The 17259-nt window shown below is 43.1% G+C and overlaps 1 protein-coding gene across 1 annotated transcript; it reads right to left on the minus strand.

Moving 5' to 3' along the window:
* Positions 1–10940: 10940 nt before the first annotated feature.
* Positions 10941–17189, minus strand: LOC118367193 (ADP-ribosylation factor-like protein 4D). Its single transcript, XM_035750345.2, has 2 exons — positions 17040–17189; positions 10941–16091 (listed from the first exon to the last, which is right to left on the minus strand). The coding sequence occupies exon 2, from the start codon at positions 15963–15965 to the stop codon at positions 15360–15362; it is 606 nt and encodes a 201-aa protein (XP_035606238.1). The 5' UTR covers positions 15966–16091; positions 17040–17189; the 3' UTR covers positions 10941–15359.
* Positions 17190–17259: the final 70 nt, after the last annotated feature.

Below are 17259 nucleotides of genomic sequence, written 5' to 3' on the forward strand. Positions count from 1 at the left end.
CCCAGAATGCTAATGTATAGTATAACCGTGTAAAGACAAGATGGATGAGGCCATAGTACTAGCCTAATGAGTGCTTTTATAATATCTCTTGATGCTCTGATGAAGGCGTAACTGCCAAAACGCATCAGCCTGCCCAGCGGAAAATAAAAAGGTGAAATGAGGTGACGTCTTTAAAAAAAAAAATAATCTTGGAGTTTCATTCTAAATCTTTTATAATACATTTAGCCTATTATACCTTTACCTCGGCAATGTCTCCTTTGGCCCATTATAATACTGTACATACTTATATGATACCTTTGGCCTGTGTTCTTATGGGCTAACTGTATATTATACGTTTAGCTCATGTACTTATGTGCTTACATGTAGAGGAATATGTTGTTAGCAAACCACAGCCAAAGCCCTTTTCTTTGTTAGTATAACTTCTCTCTGTTGTACCATAGGGCTGGGAATTGCCAGGGACCTCACGATACGATTTTATCACGATACTCTTGTCATGATACGATATGTATTGCGATTCTATATGTATTGTAATTCGATACCCGGGATTTGATTGTGTTTTGATGTTCCAAACACATTGTTCACTTCTGCAGAGAGCGAGAGAGAGCACGTGAAAACTAGTTTTAATCAGTCATGGAAATAAAAGAGCTGAGAACAAATTGGCTCCCTATTTAAAAGAAGATGGAGAACAAGCTAGGAAGGAGTTTTACAGTTAACTAGTGCAAAAATAATATGGCGATATTGTCAAAACGATACGATTATCCTAAAAAAAATCATATGTCGATATGTAACTGTAGTGTCCCCGTCTAGCCTCTCACTGTCACGTCCTGACCACAGAGAGCCTTTATTTTCTATGGTGGAGTAGGTCAGGGCGTGACTGGGGGGTTAGTCTAGTTTATATTTTCTATGTGGAGTTCTAGGTTGTTTTTTCTATGTTGGGGTTTTAGTATGATTCCCAATTAGAGGCAGCTGGGTATCGTTGTCTCTAATTGGGGATCATACTGAAGTAGAATTTTTTCCACCTGTGGGTTATGGGATATTGTTTTGTTTTGAGTGAGTTGCCAGTCACGGTTCGTTGTTTGTTAGTTTATTGTTTATTGTTTTGTCTTTGGCTAAAGTTTCACTTCTTTATTAAACATGTGGAACTCTACGCACGCTGAACCTTGGTACGTTAATTCTACAAACGATTGTGACAGAATATCCCATCATAACAGGACCAAGCAGCGTGCCCATGTGGAGAAAGAATCCTGGACTTGGGAAGAAATCCTGGCAGGACAGGATCGCCTTCCTCGGTGGGAGAAGCAAGGAGAGAAGGGAGAACAGCGAGGACGCGGCCACAGAGTAAGCTCAAAAGACAGCCCAAACCTTTTTTTGGGGGGGCACACGGGGTGGTTGGCGGAGCCGAGGTGTGAACCGGTGACAACATGGGAGGAGGTAGAAAGGTGGTCGGTCGACCCAGGGAGAGTGCAACAGTGCGAGGAGGGATACCGGAGAATGGAGTTTGCGAGGAGTATGCGGCAACGCAGGCATTTGGAGGAGCGTGTTAACAGTCCAGTGCAATCTGTGCTGGTCCCACGCATCAGGCCTCCAGTGTGCCTCCCCAGTCCAGTACGTCCTGTGCCTGCTCCTCGCACTCGCCCAGATGTACGCCTTCACAGCCAAGTACGTTCTGTGCTAGCTCCTCGCACTCGCCATGCGAAGTGGGTCATCGAATTAGTACCATTGATGCAAGCTATACGCACCAGCTCTCCGGTGCGCCTTCACAGCCCAGTTCGTCCTGTTCCTTCTCCCCGCACTCACCCTGAAGTGCATGCCACCAGTCCGGTGCCACCTGTACCGGCCCCACGCATCAGGCTCCTGCAACGATCTCCAGTACAGAGCTTCCAGCGACAGTTCCCAGTCCAGAGCTTCCAACGACTGTCTACAGTCCGGAACCTCCTGAGACGGTCCACAGCCCGGAACCTCCTGAGACGGTCCACGTTCCGGAACCTCCTGAGACGGTTCACGGTCTGGAACCACCAGCTCCATGGCCATAGCCTTCCCCTGCGCCGATGCCAAGGCCAGAGTCTTCCTCTGCGCAGGTGTCCAGTCCAGGCACAGCGTCCGGTCCCGCTCCATGGCAGGAGCCTTCCCCTGCGCCGATGCCCAGTCTGAGCACGGCGTCCAGTCCAGCTCCATGGCAGGAGCCCTTCTCTGCCCCGATGCCCAGTCTAGACATGGCGTCTAGTCCCGCTCCATGGCAGGAGTCTTCTTCTGCATCTAGGTCCAGTCCAGGGTTCAGCCTGGGTCTATGGCTGAATCTGCGGGATGAGCGGGTTCTTCGTCCCGCACTAGAGCTGCCACCGACACTAGACTCCCCCATAACCCTCCCTTTTGGTTTCAGGTTTTGCGGCCGGTGTCCACACCTTTGGGGGGGGGGTAAATGTTTTTGACAGTGACGACGCGGCCACAGAGTAAGCCCAAAAGACAGACCAAATTTTTGGGGGGGGCACACGGCAGAGCCGAGGTGCGATCCAGTGACAACATGGCAGGAGGTAGAAAGGTGGTAGTCTAGTTTATACTGTATATTTTTTTACTGTCCTGCCTTTATTTTCTATGGTGGAGTAGGTCAGGGCATGACTATATTTTCTACGTGGGGTTCTAGGTTGTTTTTTCTATGTTGGGGTTTTGGTATGGTTCCCAATTAGAGGCAGCTTGCTATCATTGTCTCTAATTGGGGATCATACTTAATTAAGTTATGGCATATTGTTTTGAGTTAGTGTTGTAGTTACAGTTCGTTGTTTGTTAGTTTATTGTTTATTGTTTTGTCTTTGGATAAATTTTCACTTTTTTATTTTTCTCCCCAATTTCGTGGTATCCAATTGTTAGTAATTACTATCTTGTCTCATCGCTACAACTCCTGTACGGGCTCAGGAGAGACGACGGTCGAAACACAACCCAACCAAGCTGCTTCTTAACACAGTGTGCATCCAACCCCAATGTGGCGACCATGGTTAGTGCACACTGCGCCCGGCCCGCCACAGGAGTAGCTGGTGCGCGATGAGACAAGGATATCCCTACCGGCCAAACCCTCCCTAACCCGGATGACGCTAGGCCAATTGTGCGTCACCCCACTGACCTCCCGGTCATCGACCGGCTTCGACAGAGCCTAGGCGCGAACCCACTCTCTGGTGGCACAGCTAGAGCAGTGCCCTAGACTACCGCGCCATCCGGGAGGCCCTTAAAGTGTCACTTTTTTTTAAAGTGAAACTTTATGTGGAACTCTACGCACGCTGCGCCTTGGTCCGTTAATTCTACAAACGATCGTGACACTCACGCGTTCTGTCACTAACACTAAAACTAGAACTGAAACTAAATAATGTAAAAACCAAACAGAAATTTTGGCTATTAGACCGGTGGAAAACTGCCCTTTGGTCTGATGAGTGCAAATTTGCGATTTTTGATTCCAACCGCTGTGTCTTTGTAAGACGCAGAGTAGGTGAACGGATGATGTCCGCATGTATGGTTACCAACCAGCGTGGCTACCACAGCATTCTGCAGCGATACGCCATCCCATCTGGTTTTCACTTAGTGGGACTATCATTTGTTTTTCAACAGGAGAATGATCCAAAACACACATCCAGGCTGTCTAAGGGCTATTTCACTAAGGAGAGTGATGGAGTGCTGTATAATATGACCTGGCCTCCGCAATCACCTGACCTCAACCCAATTGAGATGGCTTGGGATAAGCTGGACCGCAGGAAAAGCAGCCAACAAGTGCTCAGCATATGTGGGAACTCCTTCAAGACTGTTGGAAAAGCATTCCAGGTGAAGCTGGTTGAGAGAATACCAAGCGTGTGCAAAGCTATCATCAAGGCCAGGGGTGGCTATTTGAAGAATCTCAAATATAAAATATATTTTGATTTGTTTAACACTTTTTTGGTTGCTACATGATTCCATATGTGTTATTTCATAGTTTTGATGTCTTCACTATTTTTCTACAATGTAGAAAATAGTCCAAATAAAGAAAAACCCTTGAATGAGTAGGTGTGTCAAACCTTTTGACTGGTACTGTAGATCACAGTCAACAGGAGCCCAAAAAACAGTAGAATGTGGTCCTTATCCAGTCTAGGGTAAAACGTGATGTCCAGTCTGAACCGAACCAGCTGGCAGTCTGTTCCAAAACCCTCCAACAGTAAAATCATTGACTGAACAATCAAAAAGGAGACCAAAACAGAGCTTAATGGCCTCTAAAAGACTGGAACGCAACTGTGATGAACAAAGGAAGCACTATTAATGTCTCCTTTGAGAGACAAGGGGAGACAAGGGCCCAAATACCAGATCTTCTCCGCATGGATTCCCCTTCACAGTCTGGGCCAGAAACCCTGGGTCTTACCACAAAGTCTAATCCAGTCCTGACACGCTACACTCACAGGATGTAGAGCTACTGTACCTGAACGGTTGGTTTGTCACCTGACTCAAACACTCAGTTACTCAAGGATGTGAAGGAGCAGGACTATTGTCAAATGATGAAAAGCTCATTTCAAAGAGGATCAAACAGGACAGCATTATTCTTTGCTTATCAGCTTAAGTTAAAATGTGTTATGAATTCTAACATGCTTTTACTAGAAGTTCTGAATTATCTCCTAGCGTGTTTGCACTTGGAGCTACAGTATTTGTTTAAATCGCAACAGATCCATAAGGCTGGTTTCCATGTCAGGGCCCAAATATTACCAATAGTACATGTAAAAGCCGCTAGTTTACAAAACACCCCGATCGCTACTGCTACCATCCTCTGCATTTAGCTTTCATCTACAGAACACAGTGGGAGGAGAGTTAAGGTCAGAAATAGATCTAGTCCTGGGCAATGGGAGATGTTTAAGTAACAGCGAGGCGGTATTTTTAATCTAACCAGGAAATGGTGAGAGGTTCCCTCCAAAGTTGCTGACAGCCAGAGTTGTCCTGTGAGCTCCTCGGCTCACGTGGGCGCTCCATCACACGTGCACTCCCTTTTTCAACAAGGTCTCGCTCACCCACCAGTATTCACGGCTGACGGAGCATGCAGCGGCGGAGTGTGCACTTTGTACTACAGTGTGCATGGTTAGCAAGGCTGTAGCACTAATTGAAGTGACAGGATCCTGGGGGAGATGAGAGGTCACATATTTCTTCAGTCGGGGACGGTCGGCACAGTACTGGAGGGATGGAGGGATCACACACGGGAGGCTGCGGTGAGCCTGATCTCTGTGAAAAGTGGAGAGGCACTGGATAGAGCCCAAGGCAGGTGCATTCATTTGGATTACATTCATTTGTCTCTGTGCAAGTCATTATGTGACTTCATTCATCGTTGTTATGCACATACAGTGCTTACCAGTATATTATATGAGTAAAATATGTGTATGTATATTGTACATTAATTTCAGTACAAATCCATGAAGTGGATTAAAAGTGATTACAGTAATGCATACTTTCCCCACATATTCAGCAGATTTCCAAACCTGCCTGTTCCAATAACACAACAACAACAAGATGAAAATACCAACAGATCACACCCAGTCCAGAGCAATCCTCTTGTGAATCAGCCCCTACAGTTCCTCCGGTCTGCATATAATTAATAGCAGAGATTGACAGTTGTGGTGTCTCTGCCAGGCAGCAGCAGTCCCACACACACCACTGTGGTAGCCAGGCAGGGCGGCCATGGTCCAGATGGGTTGTCTGTAGCCCAGTTGTGGGGAGATGAGAACTCTGGGGGGCTGGCTGGGTCTCAGCTGAATTTGGATTCATTAAAAAATATAATTTCATAAACCTCCCCAAAACCATTATTCTAGGTAGCCTCAGCCAGACAAAGATGCATGTAAGTCCCAGGCTAACAGTGTCTGAGTAAGAAAGCCTCCCCTGAGCGATGAATCACACCCAGCCAACAGTACGCAGAGGTACAAGTTGTGATTATGAATATGAATGTCTGTGCCTTGACTTCCCGTAGCAATATCAATTATTCATATGAAAATATTTTGTATCAGTTACCTGTGGTCAAAGACATGGAGAAGGAGACAGCTGAATCCATGTGTTGTGGCTCTGGGTAACCTATTTTCTTCTGCCACAGGCAAAGGCGATGGGTTGACGCAAACATTCAATCTCTCGTGGAACATTGAAGTACCAACATTGTGTTAAAGCTTGTTTTTCAAGACCAATAAATATAGGCTTGGGCGCTTTCTCTTGCCTTCCTCAATAGACACTGAGGCAAAACAAGTCATACGGAACCTATAGTGAATACGCTCATGGTGAATGTATGACCCAAGCTCCCAAGCACCTTTGGGACTCTTTTTTCCCCCCATCACTCCTTCCCGTACTGGCTATAGTCCCTACACTCTTAGAAAAAAGTCCCCGTAGTAGAACCCTTTTTTGGTTCCAGGTAGAACTCTTTTGGGTTCCATGTACAGTAGAACCCTTGTGGAGAGGGTTCTATATGGAACCCAAAACGATTTTACCTGGAACCAGAAGGGTTCTACCTGAAACCAAAAGGGGTTCTTCAAAGGGTTATCCTATGGGGACAGCTTGAAGAAGCCTTTTTGGTTCTAGGTAGCACCTTTTTTTTCTATGGGTGTACTCTCATTGAGCCCAGAGTGGCACTTTTATGGGCCTTTGGGGAAAGAAAATAGGATTAATCCAACCTTCTAACATCAGCCAATGAGTGATGTACCTCAGTGTCCCCCTCTCACCCTAAAAACCCTTCACTACACACAAGCTGTCATACAAGACCACTTTCACCACCAGCTCTATGTCAGCATGCTTTCTTCAATTCAAATATCAGTGAAATCCAAGATATTTTCGCATAGATTTAGACCAATATTACGACAAGATGGAGGAGTAGGGGTTTGCGTATTGATTGGAGCTCCTTTGATATTCTGGCGGTCCCTTGGTAACCCTGCTGAAATGGACAATTTTGAAATCCAACCACAAAATCAATTCAACTCTTGCCTCTGCCACTCAGATCACCGATTGGTGAGTGACTCACGGTTGCCGTGGTAAATTAGAATGCTGTCTAGGCCAGTTGTAGTTATTTTGCCGTTCCAAAGAGGGGTTCCTCTGAAACGTAGCAGTCTTTGTGTGATAAAACACTCTGGATAAAACACGGCATACCATTGAGGTGCTCAAGTTTACATGGTATTGTCTCCAAATGCACACTGCTGTCTGGAAACTTAGAAGCTGGACTTGCTGCACTGAGTAACTGTATATCCTTAATAGAGCTTTTGTGCCAGAAAATGTATTTAATCAGAATTTTTTTCTATTCGTTATTTATCCAGGTGAGTCCCATTTGAGATTCTGATACTGCATCTTGGACAGGCTTGTAGAAGACAGCATCTCAACACAATGCAGTGAACTAAACCTGAGGAGAGAATACAGTCAGACAGAGGTGGGCGATAGATGGGGAATACCAAGGTGAAACCTTTGGATATTGGATAAGCCGGTCTTCAAAGAGTACAACATTATTTTAGGGATACACCTGTCAGCTCGTGATTCCTCTGCTTAATCTCCCATAATCCCGCAAACACTTGTGTTTGTCCTAGCAAATGAGCCAGCATTGGAAAATGAAGGAGGTTGAAGGAGAGAGAACATATATACATCCGCCTCAGGATCCCTTTCTCATTAGAGGCATTAACTAAGCCAGCCATGCGTATAATATTGAAATGATGCTACCTTTTTGAAGAGGCATTCACTTCTCCTGGTTTTATATTAAAACGAGTCATATCCATACATTCAAAATGCTAATATTTGCCATTTGAAGTCATTGAAGTTTCCATAGTCGAGAAATACTCTGTGTCAGTTTAGCAACTTCCTTTCTGAGGTTAGGCTAATGAATTCCAGTAACCAGCTGTTGTGTCAGGATGACTCCACAAATACCGCTCAGAAGTTTTAATGAACAGATTGTTGTGAATAACTTGGTGTGTAAGATCATGCAGGTCACAGTCATGGTTTGTGTTAATGTGCAGAGGCCCAGACTCTAGAGAATGTTGTTTGGCAGCCAACAGACTTTTGCGTTGCAAATCAGCGTCAGCTAAGGTTGTTATAAGGTTGTGGTACGGTTGAAATAAGGTTGTGGTACGGTTGAAATAAGGTTGTGGTAAGGTTGGGGTAAGGTTGCTGTAGCTTACTGCATATCAACGGGTGCTACATACTCTAACTCCTTATCAGTCGTTATCAGAGACAAATGTACAGTGTTCTATAGAAGCTGGAACACTTAGTTGGCAGAATGCACATTATCATTGCATGGGAATGTAGATTGTAGATTGGTTCATTGTTCACTGCATAACTTCATATCTGGAAATTGGCCAATGGGCTTGCAGTACATTATGGAATCTGGGACAGACCCAAATGGATTAAAAAAAAAGAAACCCTTTAGGAGAAAACAGTGATAGAAAAGTCCAAAAATAGCAAACATTTTCAATTGGGAGTATTGTTGAGTTTGCTGAATTTCCCTATAGAATCTCTATCTTCAGAAAACCTTCTTTAATTTTATCAGGAAATCAACAGCTTCAACCAATGTTCCATCTGCCAAATATTTCTCTATAGTTGAGTGCACTCAAACAAAACAACATCTTCGCCAATAATTTGGACTGAATAATATGAAATATTATTGTTATAGGACTATTTCCAAAATTGTAGTTGGATTTAGAATAAAGCATATCTATTTGGCAGCCAGTATGTCTCTATATCTAGCACGGAAGGGGAGGGAGAGTGCACGTTTGTTTGCTCCAGGCCTTTGAGACAGTAGTGTCTCTTCTTAATTGGACTTTCTCAGCATGTGGCTTGTGTCTTATCCGCTGTAAGATAACATTCAATTAGCTGGTCAATTTAATTTTACCCCTAGTTTTAAAGGTAATTATCTGCTATTCCACACATTCTGCCATGAGGCTGAGAGAATACTTAGCTGTTTTAAAACTATTTTCCTGCAATTCTACACATTTTGCCATGAGGCTGAGAGAACATTTAGCCGTTTTAAAACAAATTTCCTGCAATTCTACACATTTTGCCATGAGGCTGAGAGAACATTTAGCCGTTTTAAAACTAATTTCCTGCAATTCTACACATTTTGCCATGAGGCTGAGAGGACATTTAGCTGTTTTAAAGCTAATGTCCTGCAATTCTACACATTTTGCCATGAGGCTGAGAGAACATTTATCTGTTTTAAAGCTAATCTCCTACAATTATACACATTTTGCCAGGAGGCTGAGAGAACATTTATCTGTTTTAAAGCTAATCTCCTACAATTATACACATTTTGCCAGGAGGCTGAGAGAACATTTAGCCTTTTCAAAGCAAAGTTCTTGCTATCCTACAATTTTTTTAATGAGGCTGAGAGAATATTTAGCCTTTGTAAAACTAATTTCTTGCAATTATACACATTTTGCCATGAGTCTGAGAGAATATTTAGCTGTTTTAAAGCTAATTTCCTGCAATTATACACACGTGCCCTGTGTGCCCCTTTCAGTAATCTGCTCCTGTCCTTAAAGTCCTCCTTTAATTAATTTTCACTATTGTATTTATAATTAAGTATACACAAGATCTAAAGTGTACACTTTCGTCTGATTAAATCCAAAGCCTCTACTTGAAATATGCAATCTTGCATTCTATGCATATTGGTGAGTCAGATTTATAGAATGACCGATCACATTCATTACTGACTCAAGAGGTTCCCTATTTGCCACGACTTCCGCCGAGGTCGGTCCCTCTCCTTGTCCGGGCGGCGTTCAGCGGTCGACGTCACCGGTCTTCTAGCCATCGCTGATCCATCTTTCATTTTCCATTGGTTTTGTCTTTATTTTCTACACACCTGGTTTTCATTATCCAATTACATGTTCATGTATTTAACCCTCTGTTTCCCCCATGTTTGTTGTGCGTGATTATTTCTATGTCCAGTTCGGTTCACGATGGCTGTTTTTTTTTCGAAGGGTGCTGTGTTCACCCGTGCGTAATATTTACCGTGGGTTATTGGTCAAGTGTATTTGTTTAACTTGTGCCTTTATTTTTTGAGTAAAGTACGTTGCTCACTCATTTTGCTTTCCTGCGCCTGACTTCATGCACCAGCTACACTCACCTTCTGACACTATTGTAGCTCTGCCATAGTCACCAAAGCCCACTACTATCCATCTTTATTATTCCCCGAAGCTGTTTGATTCTGCCCACAAGTTTCCACAACCACACTACTAATTGATTTAATTACAATGTAAGCAGCTGTCAGCCTAGCTGAGTGGAAATCAAAGTAAATGGATTTGGACTGGGGGTGGGTGCTGCTCTCCATAGCCCACTTTCTGACTCAGCCATTAATAGAGGAGAAGAGATACTTGAGGTAAAGAGCCCTTCATATCATTATTACCGGTGTCTTTATGCCAAGGAATATAATGCAAATAGTGGAGAGCAGTAGGAATGCATATGTAACAGTAAACAACAGTAGCGCTTGTTATTTTATGCAATATTACTTATTCTTTCTGTGGGATTATGGTGAACTTTGCTCTTTCAGTGCTGGCTGATTTGCAGTAGGACATTCCCTTTGCTCAGGCACTGGCAGTGAGACTATCATAAAGAGAAGCTATATGATGATTACCTGTAGTACAGAAGTGAAAACTAGTCAAGTTCTGTACATCACCTCAGGGCAGGATTTGAGTTTTGAATAACCTTTCCATCATACAGCTCTCAGCACTGTGCATAAACCAAATTACAATCATACCTGAAGGATATTTTTGCCTCAGCCTACTACACTTTTTAAAATGTCTAGGGTCTAAAGTTCTACTCTTAATTTGACCAGTTTGACCACAGCAGGAAAATAATCCTGCAGAAACAGGACATGTGACGTATTATGTGGATAATAATGAATGGACATTTTTCGAGGGGTTGTGTAACGGCCTTCGTCTTCCTCTGATGAGGAGTATGAGAGATCGAACCAATGCGCAGCGTGGTATGTGTTCATGATGTTTTATTTACTGAACACTGAAATGCAAAATAACAACGTGAATAAACAAAAAAAAACGAAACAGTCCTGTAAGGTGCTGAAAACACTCAACAGAAAATAATCACCCACAAAACACAGGTGGGAAAAGGCTACCTAAGTATGATTCTCAATCAGAGACAACGAACGACACCTGCCTCTGATTGAGAACCATACTAGGCCAAATACATAAACACAACATAGAAAAAAGAACATAGACTACCCACCACAACTCACGCCCTGACCAAACTAAAACAAAGACATAACAAAGGAACTAAGGTCAGAACATTTTCAGGTAGGATAAATCCAGTCTGACAATAAATGTGGCAATTACAAACTTCCAAAGCATTCTACACCTCAAAAACACTACAATTTGCATTTCCTAATGCGTGATCAAATGAAGATAACTAAATGTCTTCTATGCTCTCTTCGAGGCAAGTGACACTGAACCATGCGTGAGAGCACAAGTTGTTCCAGACGTGCAATCACGCTCTCCGGAGCCGATATGACCAAGACCTTTAAACAGGTTAACCTTCAACAGACGGATTACCAGGAGGCGTACTCAGAGCATGCACTGACCAGTTGGCAGTGTCTTCACTGACATTTCATTTTTAACCACTCCCTGACCCAATCTGTATTACCTACATATTTCAAGCAGACAACCATAGTCCCTGTGTCCAAGAACGCCAAGGTAACATTTCTGAATGACTATCGCACTCACATCATTTTCCATGAAAGGCTTTGAAAGGCTGGTCATGGCTCACATCAACACCATCATCCCAGAAACAATTATCCCAGACACAACTCCAATTCACATACCGCCCAAACAGATCCACAGATGACAAAATCTCTATTGCATTCCACACTGCTCTTTCCCATTTGGACAAAAGGAACACCTACGTAAGAACGCTTTTCATCGACAACAGCAAAGCGTTCAACACCAGTGCCCTCCAAGTTCATCACTAAGCTTAGGACTGAACACCTCCCTCTGCAACGTGATCCTGGATTTCCTGACGGAACACCTCCAGGTGGTGAGGGTGGGCAACAATGCATCCGCCACGCTGGCCCTCAACACGGGGGCCCCTCAGGGGTGTGTAGTTAGTCCCCTCCTGTACCCCCTGTTCACCCACGACTGCATGGCTGTACACGACTCCAACACCATAATTAAGTTTGTTGACCACACGACGGTGGTAGGCCTGATCACCGACGATGATGAAACAGCCTATAGGGAGCAGGTCAGACACCTCCCTCAACTTAAGCAAGACAAAGGAGCTGATGGTGGACTACAGGAAAGGGAGGGCAGAGCACACCCACACCCATTTACATCTACAGGGCTGTAGTGGAGCTTTGTGTTCCTTTGTGTCACATCACTAAGGATCTGTCATGGTCCAAACACACCAACACAGTTGTGAAGCGGGCTCGACAACGCCTCTTCCCCCTCAGGAGGTTGAAAATATTTGGCATGGGTCCTCAAAAATATCTACTGCTGCACCATTGAAAGCATCTTGACTGGCTGCATCATCGCCTGGTATGGCAACTGCTTCGCATCCGACAGCAAGGCGCTAAAGAGTGTAGTGCTTACAGCCCAGCACATCAGTAGGGCCGAGCGCTCTGCCATCCAGGACCTCTATACCAGGCAGTGTCGGAGGAAGCCCTAAAAATGGTCAAAGACTCCAGCCATAGACTGTTAGCCATAGCCATAGACCGCACAGCATGCGGTACAGATGAACCAAGTCTGGAACCAACAGGACCATGAACAGCTTTTATCCCCAAGCCATAAGAGTGCTACATACTTACATACCAGTCAAAAGTTTGGACACACCTACTCATTACAGGGGTTTTCTATATTTTTCTATATGTTTACTATTTTCTACATTATAGAACAATAGTGAAGACATCAAAACGATGTAATAACACATATGGAATCATCTAGTAACCAAAAAAGTGTTACACAAATCAAAATATATTTTATATTTGAGATTCTTCAATTTGCCTTTGTACACTGTTGGCATTCTCTCAACCAGCTTCATGAGGTATTCACCTGGAATGTTTTTCAATTAACAGGTGTGCCTTGTCAAAAGTTAATTGGTGGAATTTCTTTCCTTCTTAATTCGTTTGAGCCAATCAGTTGTGTTGTGACAAGGTACGGTTGGAATACAGAAGATAGCCCTATTCGGTAAAAGACCAAGTCCATATTACAGCAAGAACAGCTCATATAAGAAAATAGAGGGCACGTTACTTCATTACGTTAAGACATGAAGGTCAGTCAATCCGTAAAATGTCAAGAATTTGAAAAACCATCAAGCGCTATGATGAAACTGGCTCTCATGAGGACCGCCACAGGAAAGGAAGACCCAGAGTTACCTCTGCTGCAGAGGATAGATTAATTTAGAGTTAACGGCATCTCAGATTGCAGCCCAAATAAATTCTTCACAGAGTTCAAGTAATAGACACATCTCAACATCAACTGTTCAGATGAGACTGCGTGAATCAGGCCTTCATGGTCAAATTTCTGCAAAGAAACTACTACTAAAGAGCACCAATAATAAGAATAGACTCGCTTGAGCCAAGAATCATGAGCAATGGACATTAGACTGGTGGACATCTGTCCTTTGGTCTGATGAGTCCGAATTTGAGATTTTTGGTTCCAACCGCCGAGTCTTTGTGAGACAGAGTAGATGAACAGATGTTCTCCGCATGTGTAGTTCCAACGTGAAGCATAGAGGAGGAGGTGTGATGGTGTGGGGGCTCTTTGCTGGTGACACTGTCAGTGATTTATTTAGAATTCAAGGCACACTTAACCAGCAAGGCTACAACAGCATTCTGCAGTGATATGCTATCCCATCTGGTTTGTGCTTAGTGGTACTATCAATTGTTTTTCAACAGGACAATAACACAAAGCTCACCTCCAGGGTGTGTAAGGGCTATTTGACCAATAGGAGAGTGATGGAGGGCTGCATCATTTGACCTGTCCTCCACAATCACCCGACCTCAACTCAATTGAGATGGTTTGGGATGAGTTGGACTGCAGAGTGAAGGAAAAGATCCAACAAGTGCTCAGCATATGTGGGAACTCCTTTAAGACTGTTGGAAAAGCATTCCAGGTGAAGCTGGTTGAAAGAATGCTAAGAGTGTGCAAAGCTGTCATCAAGGCAATGGGTGGCTACTTTGAAGAATCTAATATCTAAAATATATATTGTTTGTTTAACACTTTTTTGGTTAATACATGATTCCATATGTGTTATTTCATAGGTTTGATGTCTTCACTATTATTCTGTAGAAAATAGTCCAAATAAAGAAACACAATTGAATGAGTAGGTTTTCTCCAAACTTTTGACTGGTACTGTATGTAGTTAAATAGTTAACCAAATAGCTACCTGGACTATGTGAATTGAGCCTTTTTGCACTATCTTTTTTTGACTCATCACATACGCTGCTGCTACTGTTATATGTGCACATCTACCTCAAATACCTTCTACGCCTGCACATCAACTCGACACTGGTACCCCTTGTAGATAACCAAGTTATTGTTACTCATTGTATATCTATTATTACTTTCATTATCACGTATTATTACTTTGCTATTATTTATTTATTTTCTCTCTGCCTTGTAAGTAAGCATTTCACTGTTAGTCATCATCTGTTGTTTACAAAGCATTTGACGAATACAATTTGATTTGAAGATGGCTTCCTTTTGCCATCCTTTAACAACATACAGCTAAATGCATTTAGTCCCAAGCCCCATTAACATGCATGCTGTGTTAGCTTTACACTATGATATTGTCTCAATAGATATCAACATATATTTAACACAGTGTGCTGATTTATTGATTAATCAGTGTTACAAACAGTTTACAACTTCTGAAAACAGTGTGAATCCAACTGAAACTTAACCTCTGTGGCATAAGTGCAATGCACTTGGAATAAAAAATAATTAATAATAATAATAATAATAATAATAATAATAATAATAATAATAATAATACTGTAATAGCCTTAGTGTCCCATTTGATATCTATACCATTTAGCTTCATATCATGTAAATGTGTCATGTAAATCCAGAGTACAGAGTTCAAAGTTCAGTATCATATTCATAATGTGTTGTGGTGCAAACAAGTAAGTCTAACTTTGTGTGATAAAATATGTCATAGGCAGCTACATCCTGTTGTGGCTATTACATATTTCTTGCATCCAAATGGCAGCTGCGTGGCTAATACAAGGTATGAAAGACACAGTGTATCAATACTGCATGTCACATAAAGGTCAAATCCATTTCTCCTGTCCCCTGGGCCATCTTTGTTGGCCAAAAAGCCCTCCTTTTTATTTAAAGGGGCGGGACTTCTGCTCAAAGAGTCACATAGTCAGTACATAAATATCCCTGTAACTCAGGACAACCAAAGGCTTATCTCTTTCTATGTTTGTTGTGTTTCACCATCTTCTTCCTCATCAGGATCATCTCGTAGAGTTTCTCTAGGCCTGGTTGTAAGCCCTGTCCATCCACGGCGCTGCAGCTCTGTACATGGTGCAGTGTGGAGGCATTCAGTTCATGGACAGCCAGGGCCTTCTCCACCTCATTCACAGACAGAGCCGAGGCCAGGTCCTGCTTGTTGGCCAGCACCAGGACGGGCACCCCCTGGTTCTCCGAGGTACGGGTGATCTTGTGAAGCTCCACCTTGGCCTCCTCCATACGTTCGGTCTCGGTGGAGTCCACCACGAACACCATGCCATCGGTCCGCCTCGTGTACGACTTCCAGAGGGGCCGTAGCTTCTCCTGGCCCCCTACGTCCCAGACCTGGAAGGTGATGGCCCGCGGGCTGCCCACCGCTACCTTGATCTTCTCCGTGTTAAAGCCCTTGGTCGGGATGGTCTTGACAAACTCCTTGAGTTTCAGTCTGTAGAGCAGAGAGGTTTTGCCAGCCGCATCCAGGCCAATCACCACAACATGTAAGGACTGGAAGTTTTGCAGGAAAGGGGTGTTGGGGGCTATCTCGGTCAGCTGGTTCCCCATGGCAATGGGATGTTCTCACCTCTTTATGTGAGGTGGCAAATTCTGGTTAATCCTTTCTAATATGTTGGCATTGGCACCCTCTTCAAAGGTGAAGGTGGCAGACTGGATGGCCGCAGGACTGTGGACCTTATCAAAACACAAACACAAAAATTAGTTACTATTTAAAGACTAGACAATGAGATTGACAGGTATCACAACAATTGATGTGTGCGATTACACAATAATAAACAATGACACAGACAGGAAATGTCATTAGACACTGTAATACAACACATTAATGATTGCTTCTATGGTTAGTTGATATGTCTGCAAATAATGAGACTGATAAATGACTAATGCCATTGATATTCAATTGAATTGCAACTAGCCAAGCAACAATTGAGACCAATTGTTTATCCTTTGTTGGAAGAAAACCACAACCATAACAGCCATAGCCCAAGACAAGGTCAATTTTATTGTTGCTCATAGGAAATGTCCAGATAGCACAATTTCATTCTGAATTGATCAGGATAAATTATGGTTTGGGTTTAAAATTGTAAGGAGCGGTAAGGGCTGACAACATTTAATTGGTGGCTGGTTGTTATAGTTGTATTTTTTGCCACTATTCTAATTCTCATAATACAGTCAAATCCCAATGGCTCTCTTGGGGCACATTGCTTACAAGTTTAATATGAATGAGGGAATATCTATGCATTTGCACACTGAATGCAGTTAATGCTGGGATATGATTGCGATTATAATCCAATTGTTTTTATGAGGATTTGGTTTCTAAAAAGAAACACACAACTTCAATAAATTACAACCCATATTTTCTCCATAGGCTTCCATCCCAACTCCTTAATTGTGAGAAAATAGCCTGACTGTAATTCTGGCACCAATCTGAGGAATGAAATATGTGATAAAACTGCAGATTTGCATTCTATGAGTGAGACATTTTATTGTAATGAAACCGCTCTCACCAACCATGTGCATAGCATTACAACTCAGACGGCATTGCAGTAAGATACCCTATCTCTATCTGTACAAAATCGTATAATAAATAACCTGATAAAAACTATTGTCAAATATATTTACCTTCTAGACCTCTTGAATGTACAAATATGGCATAATCCTAGCGCAGCGACCACATCCATATATTCATACATCCAAATATAGTTTATCTCTGCGCGCTCATATATGTCCGTCTGCTCCCTGCACTGGTGGAGCAATAAACAGTGGAGTGGAATAGCGCGCACAACTGCAAGAACCACAACCCGAGGTGACGTCACTCAATAATATATTCCCCTGCTGAGTG

Source organism: Oncorhynchus keta, chromosome 3, assembly GCF_023373465.1.
Source record: "Oncorhynchus keta strain PuntledgeMale-10-30-2019 chromosome 3, Oket_V2, whole genome shotgun sequence".
Classification (NCBI taxonomy): domain Eukaryota; kingdom Metazoa; phylum Chordata; class Actinopteri; order Salmoniformes; family Salmonidae; genus Oncorhynchus; species Oncorhynchus keta.